Genomic DNA, 13,894 nt, shown 5'->3' on the forward strand with positions numbered 1-13,894 from the left:
GGAAATGAACAGTCTGTTTTCATAAGAGGTGTTGATGGCAGGGGGGGCACCAATCTAATTTTTTGTCTCCCAGCAATGATTCTGATACTTCAGCTCAGGGTATCTGCAGATACCAAGTACTGATCCAATACTAAAGGAGTGGTTCTTCCTATGCATTTGTAGATTTTCCAAAACTAGTTGCATAAACATTCAGTTTTATAATGACATTGACAATAAAACAGAAAATTAATGAGTCGTTTTGCTGCTGATACCTGATTGAATCGGTTCAGTGCCTCCCTAGTTGATTGTAAAAAAAATAAATCCATAGGGTACATTTAAGTACACTTGTGATGTCTTGTAGTATTTTCATTTTGTGCTCCTTCATACTTTTCATCCAGTGCATCACAGAAAGAAGCTGAATTTTACTCACTGTGCCTCAACAATATATGAAGACATTTGCAGACACTTGCTGCAGCACCAGCAATATTCAAATGCTGGTTACATATTATTATATGAATAATTTGAGACTCTGAAATCTATTTTTCAGATTGTTTCAGATTGATTCTGTACTTAAGTACTTATGATGATATAATGATGTTTTGAGGTTTTGCAAAAGGGATCTGAACATTTTCCCACCACTGCTTTTGTCTTTTCATATCTGAGGCAGATGAGCAGAGGAGTGTGCATGAGCCTCCCAACCGCCTCCTTTACACAGAGACGTACAGGGGAGGGTCAGCTGAGGTGGTTGTGTTAACGCTATGCTAGTGTTGTGAGAAGGACTAGACAGTGGGAGGTCAGCAGGGGTCACAGTGGCTGTCCTCCACTGTGATAGGCTGTCACCCAGGGGTGAGGGGTCATGATAATTAGGCATGCAGAATCCCAGTGCCGGTGTTCTAACGAAGCCTGAGCTCGTTAACGCAGAGTTTTACACTCAGACCTGCCACTGGGCTGTGCTGCACCGTCACACACGCGCACATACGCTCTCATGGGGAGAACATGTTTGCTCGCACACACACGTAGGCACACACCTCTGCTTTGATCTGGTGGTCCAGTACAAGAGCTGTCATCTATTGAACAGAGGAGCACCAGGCTCAGCCGCAAGGGAACGGAGGTGATGCAGACGTGTGAGAAGTTCAGATTATTTAAGTGCACAATTTTATTATGTTAAGATGATCACAGGGGGTGGACACACAATATAATACAATAACTGGTGGAACTAACCATTTTTGTTGAGAGAGAGAGATTTAACTTTATCTTGTAACTCTTGTGCAGTCACATTTGTTTCTGTCTAATTACACTAAAATAAATTGAAAAGAGAGTTCAAATAATTATAAAAAGTGAAAACACTGCTGTGTATTAGCAAACATGTAAGAGAAGGACATGTAAGAGTGCAGAGACTGTATCACCTTGCTGTAACACACTCAGATATACCAGACATATTAACATGTGCGTGTCTGTGTTTTTGCCTTGCTGGTTCTGCCAGGCTGGCCAGCTGGCTCACACCAAAACACAACCTGGATGTGTTTGTTTGCTGTTGACAGCCATCTGTGTGTTTGATTTATTCTGTAATATAGATTCATGACATATGGTCCGGTTTAAAACACCCAGTGTCAACACAGTTCTCCCTTTTTTTAATGATATGACATCAGGGTTAGCGTTGGGAAAACACTTCTACCACAAGCTGAAAAAGAAACTGTTTCTCAATCATATCAGGGATGAAGTTCATGTGGAACAAAAACCTCAGGGAAGACAAAGGCAGCGTGGGTATGTTGAAGTTTGGATTCACAAAAGTATAAAACTGAAGGTCAAACCTAAGAATTTCTCAAACTTAAATTGGCTCACAGTCGCATACTTCACCAGTTTTGCTAGTGTGTGCTGTTTTATTCGCCTTCTCATATGTTCATCCAACGTCTTTATGTGGCTTTTCAAAGCAGTTGGTGTGGATTTAAGAACAGGGGAGAAAAAAAAAGCATGTTCCACATATCCACAAGGAAATTCCATGAGGAAATTCATTTTGAATTTTGAGCAGTATTAAATATTAATTTCTGTACCTGTATTTTGGGGATCTGTCTGTGCTGTATGTTGGAGACTGGGCTTGAATTCATTGACTGTCCTGAAGGAAAGCAGCAGGTTAGTCTTCACTCTGGTCTAATGTCAAACTGTTAACCTCAAATATCGTCTCCTCTGTTTCTGCAGATTCTTCCTCAAGTTTTTCCTCAAGTGCAACCAGAACTGTTTAAAGAACGCAGGAAACCCGCGAGACATGAGGAGGTTCCAGGTAGAAACCACTTTTTTTTCTTGTTGCTTTATTCTTCCTTTTCTTTGTGTGTATTTGCATGTCTCTCTCTCCCTCATTTTCTAGTCTTTATGTCTATACCTCCCTCTCCTTTCCTTGTGTGTATCGTGCACAGAAGTCATTATAATACACACAATTCACATAACACGAAAACGCAGGAATGTGTGTGTGTGTGTGGGTGTGTGTTTCCGTGTAAGTAAATAAACTATCAGCGCTTTGACAGGAAACATGAGATTGTGACCCCAAGTAGTCAGAACATAAATATACACACAATGCAAAGAGACAGAGAAGAGGAAAAAAAGAGAGAAAGAAAGAAAGAAAGAAAGAAAGAAAGAAAGAAAGAGGGTTCTGGGCTTGTGATTAAGATTTAGGGCAATGTGGTCTTTATTATTTCCTTATCTTCACAGCCAGAATGCAATCAGGAAGACACCACTTGAGTCTGAGTGGAGATACTGGATGCCTGAGAGATACTGATAGATTTATTACTAGGGCACGTGTGTGTGAGAGTATGTGTGTGATATGTATATGTGTGTATTTCTGCTGGTGTGCACTTGTGCATGTATGTGTGTGTGTGTGTGTGTGTGTGTGTGTGTGTGTGTGTGTGTGTGTGTGTGTGTGTGTGTGTGTGTGAGGCAGGACAGTGAGACAGAGTCATACAGTAGCGAGAGTGTGACAGTATCTGTGCCTCTAATTGTGCAGCTCTATTGTAGTGGAACCAGAGAAGACAGCTCTGTTTCCCTGGGAGATAATTAAGGGCCGTACCCATCAGGAACTATTGAACAGAGGAGGATAGACACCACACACACACACACATGCACACACACACACATATACTGTACAGTCACAGTGGCTTAGTGTGTGTTGAGGGTGATGGTAATAGCAGTGATAACGGGTTACATTTAAAGAGCTTTTCACAGTTTCACGCTTTAACTCTGCCTTGCGATGATCTCTAAACCCCAGACTTTGTAATTCCTCATATTTCCTTTTCTTTTTCTTTACTCCCCCTTTTCTCTCTCTCACCCCTTTCTTCCTCTTCTTTTATCTCATCACTTTCTTTTCTTCTTCCCCCTCCTTGCTATGTCTGCCCCCCGTCACCCAGGTGGTGGTATCGACTACAGTGAGTGTGGAGGGACACGTCCTGTCAGTGTCTGACAACATGTTCGTCCACAACAACTCCAAACATGGCCGACGGGCCCGCAGGCTCGACCCCGTGGAAGGAACGCCGTCTTACCTAGAACACGGTAACAAGGAGTGTGTGTGTGTGTGTGTGTGTGTGTGTGTGTGTGTGTGTGTGTGTGTGTGTGTGTGTGTGTCTGTGCATGAATGTGTGTGAGTGTAAGCAGCATGGCCACCAGATGGTTGATGGTTTAATCCTATCAGGTGATTCCTGCCCCTCCATCTGGCTAATCCAACCCACTACACACACATACACACACACACACAAAATACATGGTGTGGGGTTCTGTGTCTGTATGTGTGTGTTACTAGATCTAATATAATTATGCTTCTTTTTCATAAACAAACCCAGACTAAGGGATGTTGTTGTATTTCAGCTGGATACTGATCACACACACACACACACACACACACACACACACACACACACACACACACACACACAAGTGATGCTTTTTGACAGACAAGCTTTTATTGTTGTGATATTGGATTGGATCATATGAGCTTACACACACAATGCTCAATACTGAAGTGACATAAAGCTGGCTGTATCCAGTCTGTTTGACATACTATGATACACACTCAGCCTTCTGTGTGCACATTTTTATCTGCATCAAATCACGATTTAAAAAGAGAGCTGCAGTAATCTCATATCAGTCTGTCATGTAAAGGCGGCCTTTGGGATAAACAGACAAGGCAAATAATGCAAAGCTATACTGTCAAAATGATGCCTGAATATCATCATCATGTAAAAAAGAACATGGTATAACAGAACATGAATATTTTTTCCTCGTCCTCACAGAGTTTTAAAAAAAGTATTCTTGAAAAAGTAAAAAGTAAAAGTATTCAGTTTTAAATAAAGTCAACCATTTTTTCTGAAGTGGCTCATCTTTATCTCATAAGGCATGCTGAGATCAGTTTTTTTGAGCATCTTCATTCTTGACATTTGGGAAAAGTGTATTGTAAAAAGAACTAAGCTTGCCTACAAGGTTTCGGTGTTTTCATTGCATTGAAATCATATTTTCCACTGGACTTATGCATTCAGAAAAAAATATAATTTTACCAGAGTAACTGAATAAATGTTTTGAAACTGAACAGAAAAGAAGCTCAGAATTTCACCTAAAACCACAGCACTTATTTGCTTTGTTTATTCACACATTGTAGAATTTACAAGAGGAAACTTTGCTGCTCAAGGACAAGCTGAAAAGGACTCAATCTCTGAATCAGAGTGTGTTCAGTGTATAAGTGCCGTTTATTGATCAGGACCACAGCGAAAATCCAAAGGTGTGGCATGAAATATGAGGGGCAGATGCAACAGGGATGAAAAGACTTGAAGACAGATTTCCCCTGTTGTTTAGAGACTGATTTCCCTTTAATGGAAACAAATGTTTTGCTGCAACCATGACTGTCAAATGAGATTTCATGTTTCGAGATGTGACTGTTGATACAGTGGGTTTTACGCCGCAACTGTTGAGTTCAAATGCTTCTCAAATGCTAACAGCCTGTTAACATTTGCCTTCCCTTTCTCTCTTGGTTACTGTAATCCTCCCCTCTCCTCACCCCAGGAGCAGCTCCCTGCATCAAAGCCATCAGCCCCAGTGAGGGGTGGACCACGGGGGGTGCTACGGTCATCATCATAGGAGACAACTTCTTTGACGGTCTCCAAGTCATTTTCGGTACCATGCTGGTTTGGAGCGAGGTCAGTTTGCCAGCCAGCCATCATCCTGTGTCCGTGTTGTTTCAGCCCCTCAGTTGTGTGCTTTTGCCCTCAGACCTTTGGAAGTAATTCAGTATGAAAACATACTTTTCCTCATGGTCAGGCTCTTAACTGTGTGTGATCATGTTAGTGTGTGTGTGTGCGTGTGTGCGTTAATGTTTGTCTAAATGAGGTTTGCCTGCCTAATGAGTCCCCACCAACAAGCAACTGCCGCCCCTCTCTACCTTCCTCACCCACACTCCCTCTGTCTCTTTCTCTCTGGAATACTGATCAAATCAGCAGATTCTGATAGCCATCGGCTTAATGCTCACAAACACACACACACACACACACACACACACACAGAGCTCACTATCGTACTTTTCCCCAGCGCCACTCCTCTACAGAATGTTTATTTGTCTTCTGACTCCACTCACCGTGTGCGCCGAGCGACCGTGGCTCTCTTCCAACAACAACACAGAGTGTGCGTGTGTGCACATGCTGGCATACATGGATGGGTGTGTGTGTGTGTCTGTGTGTGTCTGTGTGTGTGTGTGTGTGTGTGTGTGTGTTAAGAGCTGAGGGGTTTGTTTACAGTGTTGAGAGCCACACTTACACACACTAACATGTGTACAGAGTCTCAGTTCAGTTCAAACTGACTCAGCTCTCTTGGCGTTCCTCAGACTGGCTTCTAATGGATATTCGCCAACCAAATGTTTCATTTGCACTCAACCTGATTATTGATTCTGAGGCGAGAAAACACAGTTTGAAAAATTTCAGTGGAAAGTGATTGCTTATGTTTGCCAAGTTCTGTTTGTCTGCATCTCTTCCTCCTACCTACAGATTTTTTGCAAACATGAGCCAAATAGTGAAAAAGTATTTTTGAAAAACATCCATAAAAATATAATGCTAAGTTGTTTGTGTTTTCCATCTAGTATCAGAATAAGCGCTGGGAAATCAGAATAAGCGCTGGGAAATCAGACTTTAATTATAGTAACTATTTGGTTTTTATTGGCATGCCAAACATTTGTTCCATGTCACATGAAGTGACACTAGAATAAAGCAACAGCCACAACATTATATTAACTATTTACAGGATTTTAGTTAACATACATGTATGTCTGTATACAGGATTGCACATGTACTCTACACTGGATGTAGAAATATGAGACCAAAGAAACTGTGTTTGCTGCAACTGCATCAAATCCAAATGTTAACACAGCTCAGTTAGAGATGCTTTTCACCACATTAACAAGTGCAAATGCAAAAATCTCCAACCCACAAACTAAAATAAACTTTATAGTAGAGCTCCAGCAAGGAAGCTTATGCAAAGCATCCTCAAATGATAACACATAGTAGTGGTCAAAACTGGATCCAGGGTCAGATTTATAGGGAAAAAAACGCAGATCAAGACTTAAAATGTCTGTTGGCAGAGGAACTCTAAAAATTACGCTTATCAGACAACAGCTGGATTGTCCGGCCACAGAAGACTACATTATTTTGTATTTTTCATGTTGTTCTCGTGTTCTGAGTCTCGGTCTCCCTCGTCTTTCCATCTCTAGTTGATCACGCCGCACGCCATCCGCGTGCAGACGCCTCCCAGACACATCCCCGGGGTCGTCGAGGTCACTCTGTCTTACAAGTCCAAACAGTTCTGCAAAGGCACACCAGGCAGGTTCATATATACAGGTAGGTCCATGATACACACACCCACACGAACGCTCACACAGCACAAGCACATATGTACACGTTCCTGATTGAAGTGCATGGTTGTATTTTTCCTCTACTTCCTCGAGGGTAGATTTAATTTTTCATTGTTGGTTTTTGGAAATGTGTGTTTGCATATATAAGAGCTTTTGCCTGTGTGTGTGTGTATGTGTGTGTGTCTGTGTGTGAATAGCGTCTATGACTTGCAGTTCACTCTCAGGCCAGACAGTGTTGAACTAATGACTGTAGATTAGTCAACATTAACGACCCACACTCGTTAGAATGTTGCCATAATCAGAGGCTCGTTAAAACCAGCTACAATTAAACAGTCTGCTCTTTATAGCCCTCCATACTGAAGCTATTAGTGAAATCATCCAGAACACCCAGTTTACTAACACACACACATACACACACACACACAGCCCACTGTTGGAAAAGTGTGTGTGATTTCTGACCGGATTGTTGACTGTGAATGAGTACTTTCCTGCTAAATTCAGTGGAGGAGAGAAAAAGACAAAAAACATGTGTGTGTGTGTGTGTGTGTGTGTGTGTGTGTGTGTGTTTGCTCACTTTGTTAGCACATACATGTGGAAATGGATCGAGGTGATGTGATGTCTGGTATTGATCTGCTCAACATGGCTCCATCACACCATAATGATGACGTCATTCACAGAGAGAGAGAGAGACAAATAAAACAGCTGCTGTGTAAATTCTTCGAGACATTTAATGACCTCGGTAATTAACCAAAGATAAAGATGAGGATTTAAACCTGATCAATGAACATGAAAAAACACGAGTAAATTGTCAGTTTTATTGTTGGTGTCAAGTTCTGAAAAGTTTTAATATTTGCTGCTCAGAATGCAGAAGACAGTGATGAGTTTTGTGTTTCGGCTTCAGTCATTTGTCCTGAATATGTAGCACCTTTAGCAACAGGTTGCATGTGTATACAGGAGGAAAATCTAAGAGAATGCAACACCATAGAAGAAAAAAGAAAAGAAGGAAGAAGAAGAGGACTTTGGCTGACCTGACAAAGGAAATAGCTACACCTATAGGAACTCATTCAACAGTGTAAACTGCAAGAAAGTGGACCTAACAACGCTCGCCACATTGGTTGTTTGCCAGTTGGTTTCTGGAAAGTGCAGAAACAGTTAGCACAAGAAATGAAAGCAACAATTATGAGTGTAATGAAACAGGACCAGAACATTGTTTTTGTTTTAAATGTCTTGACAAAGTTAAGACATGACGGTGGTTTTTTTGAGGTATGTTAAGTGTCTTAAGTTTCTTTGTACAGAGAAAGGTGCTCGGCCTGTGTGCCTCCTTCAGTGTTCTTCAGTCAAAACATCTTTGGTCTGACCCTGAGGCTAGCCGGCTGGTAATTGGTCCGTCTGGCGTCTAACTGCTTCTCCTATTGGGCAAAAAAATGACCCCTAGTGACCTCGCGATTGGCTGATCGCTTCAACATGTGACCCAGGAAACGCGATATGTTACCGCGGTTGCCTGACCCCGCCTCAAGGTTGACTTCTCCCTGGAAGTCACTGGTGAAAGGTCAACTTCGATGAGAGCTGATTGGCCGTTGCGGTTTTTCAATGCTTTAGTTGCGGTTGCCTCTGGGTGTAAGGACCCAGCAATTAAACATGGTCTCGAGCACACACATGAAAGTATGACACAACACACACACAAACATGCACAAAGCCACACTTGCATAGAGTCATGTCTTACACAACTTACCACACACACTTTCAAACAGGGGCAGGAGTTGAAAGTAATTGTAAATCAGAGAGATATGAGGGAAAGATGGTGTGTAGTCTGGTAAACAGATGGTCTATCCCATACATACAAACACACACACACACACACACACACACGCACACACACACAAAATGCCGTATGGCTGCTTCATCTGCCTGGTGGGAAAAATTAACATTCCCTGCATCACACTCTATATAAACACACAATGGTACAAAGTGACAATCAATAAATGGTCTCACACACCAAGACATTACACACACGCATGACGGCATACACACACACACATATATGGAGCTGATTTATTATCAGAGTAGCAGCTTAAGATCCATAGCTCAGCTGTGGAGAAGAAACTTTTAGTGAGAGCTGAAAAAGCGTCACAATTTTAGACTCACTCTCTCTTTTACGAGCAGTTTAACTTTCATTTTGCCGACACGAAAAGAGAGAATAAAAGATTGAAATATAGAAGGAGAGAGAGAGGGAGACAGAGGAAAGAAAAGAGAGACACATATAAAAAGAGAGACAGAAAGAAATGTGGACTTTTAAAACCAGATTGTAAAGTATTGATCTGCTCCTAAGTGGATCACGCATACAGTGATACACACATGCAGATACACACATGTACATACACACATATACAAATGCACAGAAAGTCGCAGAGAGAACGGGAGGTAGAGAGAAAGAGATCTCATCTCATAAGGGGAAGAATGAAGCAATAATTCAGTGGTATTGAACTGCTGGCTGGCCAGAGAATCGATCTCACCACACCTCCTCTCCTCCTCCCCTTCTTCTTCCTCTCCTTTTACATCAGCCCTCTTCGTCCTTTCACCCTCACAGCTTCACCCTTTTCTCTCCACCCCTCGTCCTCCCTTAACCACCCTCTCCAGTCTTCTCTGCACTCTTTTCCTTAAACGCTGCCAAATGATAACAAGAAAAACGTCACCGTTGTATAATAAATCCTAGACATACGGTCTCAACATGGACAATATTTTTCTCTTTTTCTACTCCCCCAACCCCTCTTTTTTTTCCCTCTGTCTCCCGCCTCTCCTCAGGTTTTTATTGTGAAACAGGAGTGGAGGGTCTGTCCTCATGAAACTTCTATGAGTATTGATCCGCAGGCAGCTCTGGTCTCCGAGAAGGAAGAGTGAGGCTGGAGGAGGAATGAATGGATGGATGGATGGATGAAAGTGGCAGAAGGTGTAGTTAAGAAAGTGGGGGAAGGAGACTGAGCAGAACAGAGGGAGGTGTGAGGGGAGGGGGGGTAAAGGAGAGCAGGAGGGATTCATGCTGAGATGCTTTCATGGGCAGCAGGGTGGCAGAATGAAGGGAGATGAAACAGGTTCAGGCCTCAGTGTCACCAAATCGTCTGCTGAAGTGTCCCTGTGTGTTGTTTTTAGATATTTGTGAGTGCTGCTGGAAAGTGGAAAGTGTACACTGTGTAACTCAGGGGTTCTTGAAAACTTAATGGACATGTACAATGTGACCCATCAAATTTAAACTAGTGACACTCTGATGTTGTGATGTATTCTGTGCCATTTGTTTCATGATTTTAGTTTGTAACTCACTGTTGCTGCTGCCTCTCCTGGCTAAGAAACCCTTGAAAAACAGATCTAAATGAGGAATTCCTGGTTCTCTGAATTAGAATCAATACAGTGCTAATTAGGATGGAGAGAATTACAGCATAGGTCATACAGTCAGTCAGTTTACACTTTCCTGACAAAGACCCTTTCTGGCCTTGTGAGTAATGACTATTGGTGTTGGTGGTACTTTACACTTTACATCATGGTTCCCAGATGATGTTTCCTCTGACTATGACTTTGGTGAGCCCCATGATCAAGTCTAATACTTTTCTGTGCTATGTGCTTAGTGCTAATTGCTAATTAGTGAATGTTGGCATACTGACATGTTAAACTAAGATGGCTTCTGAAACATCAGCATCTTAGTCTCTGTGCATGTTTGCATGTAGCACTGCTGACCCTACCTACACTCTCACATGGTCGCTAGTGTGGTTTTAAACTCTTTTTTTACTATATGTAAAATGGCATATAGACAATTTAATACACCACATAACTTTTAACTGTAGTCAAACTCCTCAGTACCATCGACGGCTGATGTTAAGAAGCTGTGTGCAAAAATTAAAGAGCATCTGTAGAAATGCTCTTAACTTCTAGGATTTCCTCCATTGAGTGTTTTACAGCAAAAGTCCAACAACTGTGATGGTGTCCAGTATGTATCAATTATCATCATGTACTGAGCGGGAAGGAATGTTTCTTCTTTGGATATTGAACATTTTTATGATCCACATAGTTTACTGCCCGACAACAACAACTCCTCTTAAGTGACGTCACTCTTTTTAGTTTTCTTCTCCGTCTGAGCACAAATCTCAAAACAGTATCACTGGGACATCCATCTGTGAGGTTGGAGATAAGTGTATTTGGTGTTTGTGGATGTCAGCGTGACCAGTGTTTCTATGGCGAGTGCACCTCCTCTGGTATTACTGATGCCTTTTACAACTCATGTGTAATCAATTGTGCGGCTTTTGCTGCACTGATACTATTTCTGTTTCAGTGCAGAAAGAAACCTCAGAAGAAATTGTTTGAGAAACTTGACCTTTTGGCTTCAAAGTACACACGCATGCTCTGTATATTAGCCTAAACACACACACACACACAAATCTACACGCAAACATTCAGAAACACATTGTTCTATTAATAAAGAGTCGGTTGGAGACACTTAAGGCCTAAGGCATCGAAACTGCTCTAAGTCATCCGGTTGTATATGTGTCTTTGCACGTGTCTGTGTGTGTGTGTCTTTATGTGCATGTTATATTTGAGTTGGCATCGGTTAAATGTCTCCAGAGATGTAAAGAGAGTGTGGATCTGACACTGGCAGTTAATTCTGACAGTTGATATCCCACCGACTGTTAGGCAGCTGTTTTTATAGTTTTGTTTTTCTCAACCACAACTTTTTTCTGTCTTTTTCTGGATGGTTTAACACGTGCTCCCTTCACCTCTCCTCTCACCTGAATTTTGTCATTTTACTGTTTCTCTAATTCAGTCAGTTCACTTCTTATCTCTCTTCTCCTTGACCTACCACCTGCCAGACCTATCATATTGATGTAATTAACACATGTGAATCATAAAATCGTCATTTGTCCAGAATTTAAAAAAAAATGGCGTTTCCTTGGAATTGGTGTGGGGCGGTGTTGTTCATGACAGTTTAACATCTGGTATTTTTTACAGATCACAATTTATGAAGTTATGTTGCTAACAAATTGAGTGGTTTAAGGACATAACAGAAACCAGAAAACTTGGGTGTGATGTGATAATAAAACAGACATACATATAAAAAACACACACATGTGCTAAAAGAAACTACAAAACAACACATAAGACATTCAGCTGCAAGTAATTTATCAGCACTGGATGTGGAAAGTACCAAATATCACTCCAGCTGCACACTTGGACATCACACACACACACGCCCTCTGCACCCCCACACCTACATCTCTTCTCCTGGCGCAGCCTCTCTTCCTCTTTCTCTCTGTCTTTATCTTTTCTCTTATTCCTCCCTCCATCTGTCACCCACACACATACACACACACACACACACACACATACACATGCAGTAACTTTACATTCAACAATGGGGTGAAGACACATGTTCAGGTCATAAAAATAAACACGGAAATACTCATATGCAGATGCACAAGCACATAATACTTTAAACCATCATTCTGACTGACAGAGCTTTCAGCGCTCAAGCTGATTGACATGTTGATTGGATAAAGACTGTAGAAGAACGTAATTGCAACATTAAAGTGAACTCTTAGCGTTCTTTAAAACCCTTTAGATTATACCTGCAGTTGTTATTATCATACAGATGCTTTTTGACACCATTAGTTACTCCACCAGCTCTATCATCTCTGAACATTTACATGTTGCATTAAAATGTCTACACTCCGCCACTGCTACCACTGATCCCAACAGTAATAGAACAGCAGTGACTGACTGAGTTTGTGATGTTTTTCTTCAATACATCTTAACTACAACAATGGAAAATATATTAACTGCTGCTGCCCAGTTACAGTCCACTAGTCCCAGGTTTTACCAGCTCTCTTGCTTTGAAGGCCCAGGAGTCAATCACACTGGACAACAGACGATTCAAAAGTACTTGAGTCAACTCCTCTGCAGGTAGCACCAGTGCTGAAAGTTTTTTTAGGGGCCATGCAGACAGTGCTCTATTTTATTTGTTCAGGTTTGAGATCCATCTCTGATATTTTCACCTGTCACCATTATACAATGAGGGTGACAGAAATTTAGTTTCTCCAACTTGAGGAACTGAAAAATTTCACTTGTAAAGTCAAAAGCAGCCTGCCTTTCCAGATAAAATGCCCCAGTTACTCAGAGTAAACCACAGACCTTACTAAAAGTGAAGCTTTTGCTGGAACTGATATAACTTATCAATAATAACTATTAAGATACTATTTCTGGAGTTTCAATGCTTTAAATCTTTAAAACCTTTGAGCAGCATCAATGAAATTTTCTACATCTCAAAAACTGCACAAATCAAACCACAACTATCTGCATGGTTAGTGTAGATACCAGTTAAAGCAGGTGAGAAATAATGGTGTCTGTAATTTGAATAAACTGACTAACTGGCAACTTCCTCTCAAATTACCACAGATTTTTAAAGCTAAATGTAATCAGTACTCACGTAATGCTGAAACAATGTGAGGAAATGAGGACTTGAGCATTGGGGGGTAGATTGTGAACTAGTCAATCTGAAAGTGACTATCTTTATATTTAAAAGAACAGGAAGAGCTTAGAAAACATACATTTTCACACTGGCAGCCTCCCAGAACAACCATTCCTCTGCTGTTGTCCACTGAACATCCTCACTGGAGCCGACCGAGTGCTTTTGATTTAAAAGAATTCCCACAGTAGTTGTTGAGTATTCCTCAGTCACAGTTTCCCAAGCAGATTTTGAACTGCCGACCTCTCAGTCAAAAGCCCCCATCTCTAACCTCCAGGCTTCTGCCGGCTCTTAGAGATCACGCTGAGCAGGTTCATTACTTTCCCACCCAGAAAAACCTACAAAATGTCACAAAACGGGACGTCACCCTCCCTCCTCAGCAGCTAACCCCCCGACCCCCCGCTGACTGGCACAGATGTTGAGATTCTGTGTCTGTTTATCGTGTGTGCAAGCTCAGGTTGAACTGAAATAGCATTAAGGTGAAATGTGTAACATTTTAATTCCTGTAATCAGCTCCCACATTCTTTGTGAAACAAGGA

At 41.6% G+C, this 13,894-nt stretch overlaps 1 protein-coding gene across 2 annotated transcripts in view; it reads left to right on the forward strand.

The window, feature by feature from the left end:
* The window catches only part of LOC108893654 (transcription factor COE1-A), an 85,267-nt gene that overhangs the window by 52,745 nt on the left and 18,628 nt on the right, over window positions 1-13,894 (forward strand). For both annotated transcript variants that reach the window (XM_018691855.2, XM_018691856.2), the window contains exons 7-10: window positions 2,176-2,257; window positions 3,375-3,516; window positions 5,017-5,150; window positions 6,710-6,836. In XM_018691855.2, the coding sequence (XP_018547371.1) occupies window positions 2,176-2,257; window positions 3,375-3,516; window positions 5,017-5,150; window positions 6,710-6,836 (485 nt within the window). The remainder of the gene's footprint in view (window positions 1-2,175; window positions 2,258-3,374; window positions 3,517-5,016; window positions 5,151-6,709; window positions 6,837-13,894) is intronic.

The sequence above is a fragment of the Lates calcarifer genome, linkage group LG20 (assembly GCF_001640805.2).
Source record: "Lates calcarifer isolate ASB-BC8 linkage group LG20, TLL_Latcal_v3, whole genome shotgun sequence".
NCBI lineage: Eukaryota > Metazoa > Chordata > Actinopteri > Centropomidae > Lates > Lates calcarifer.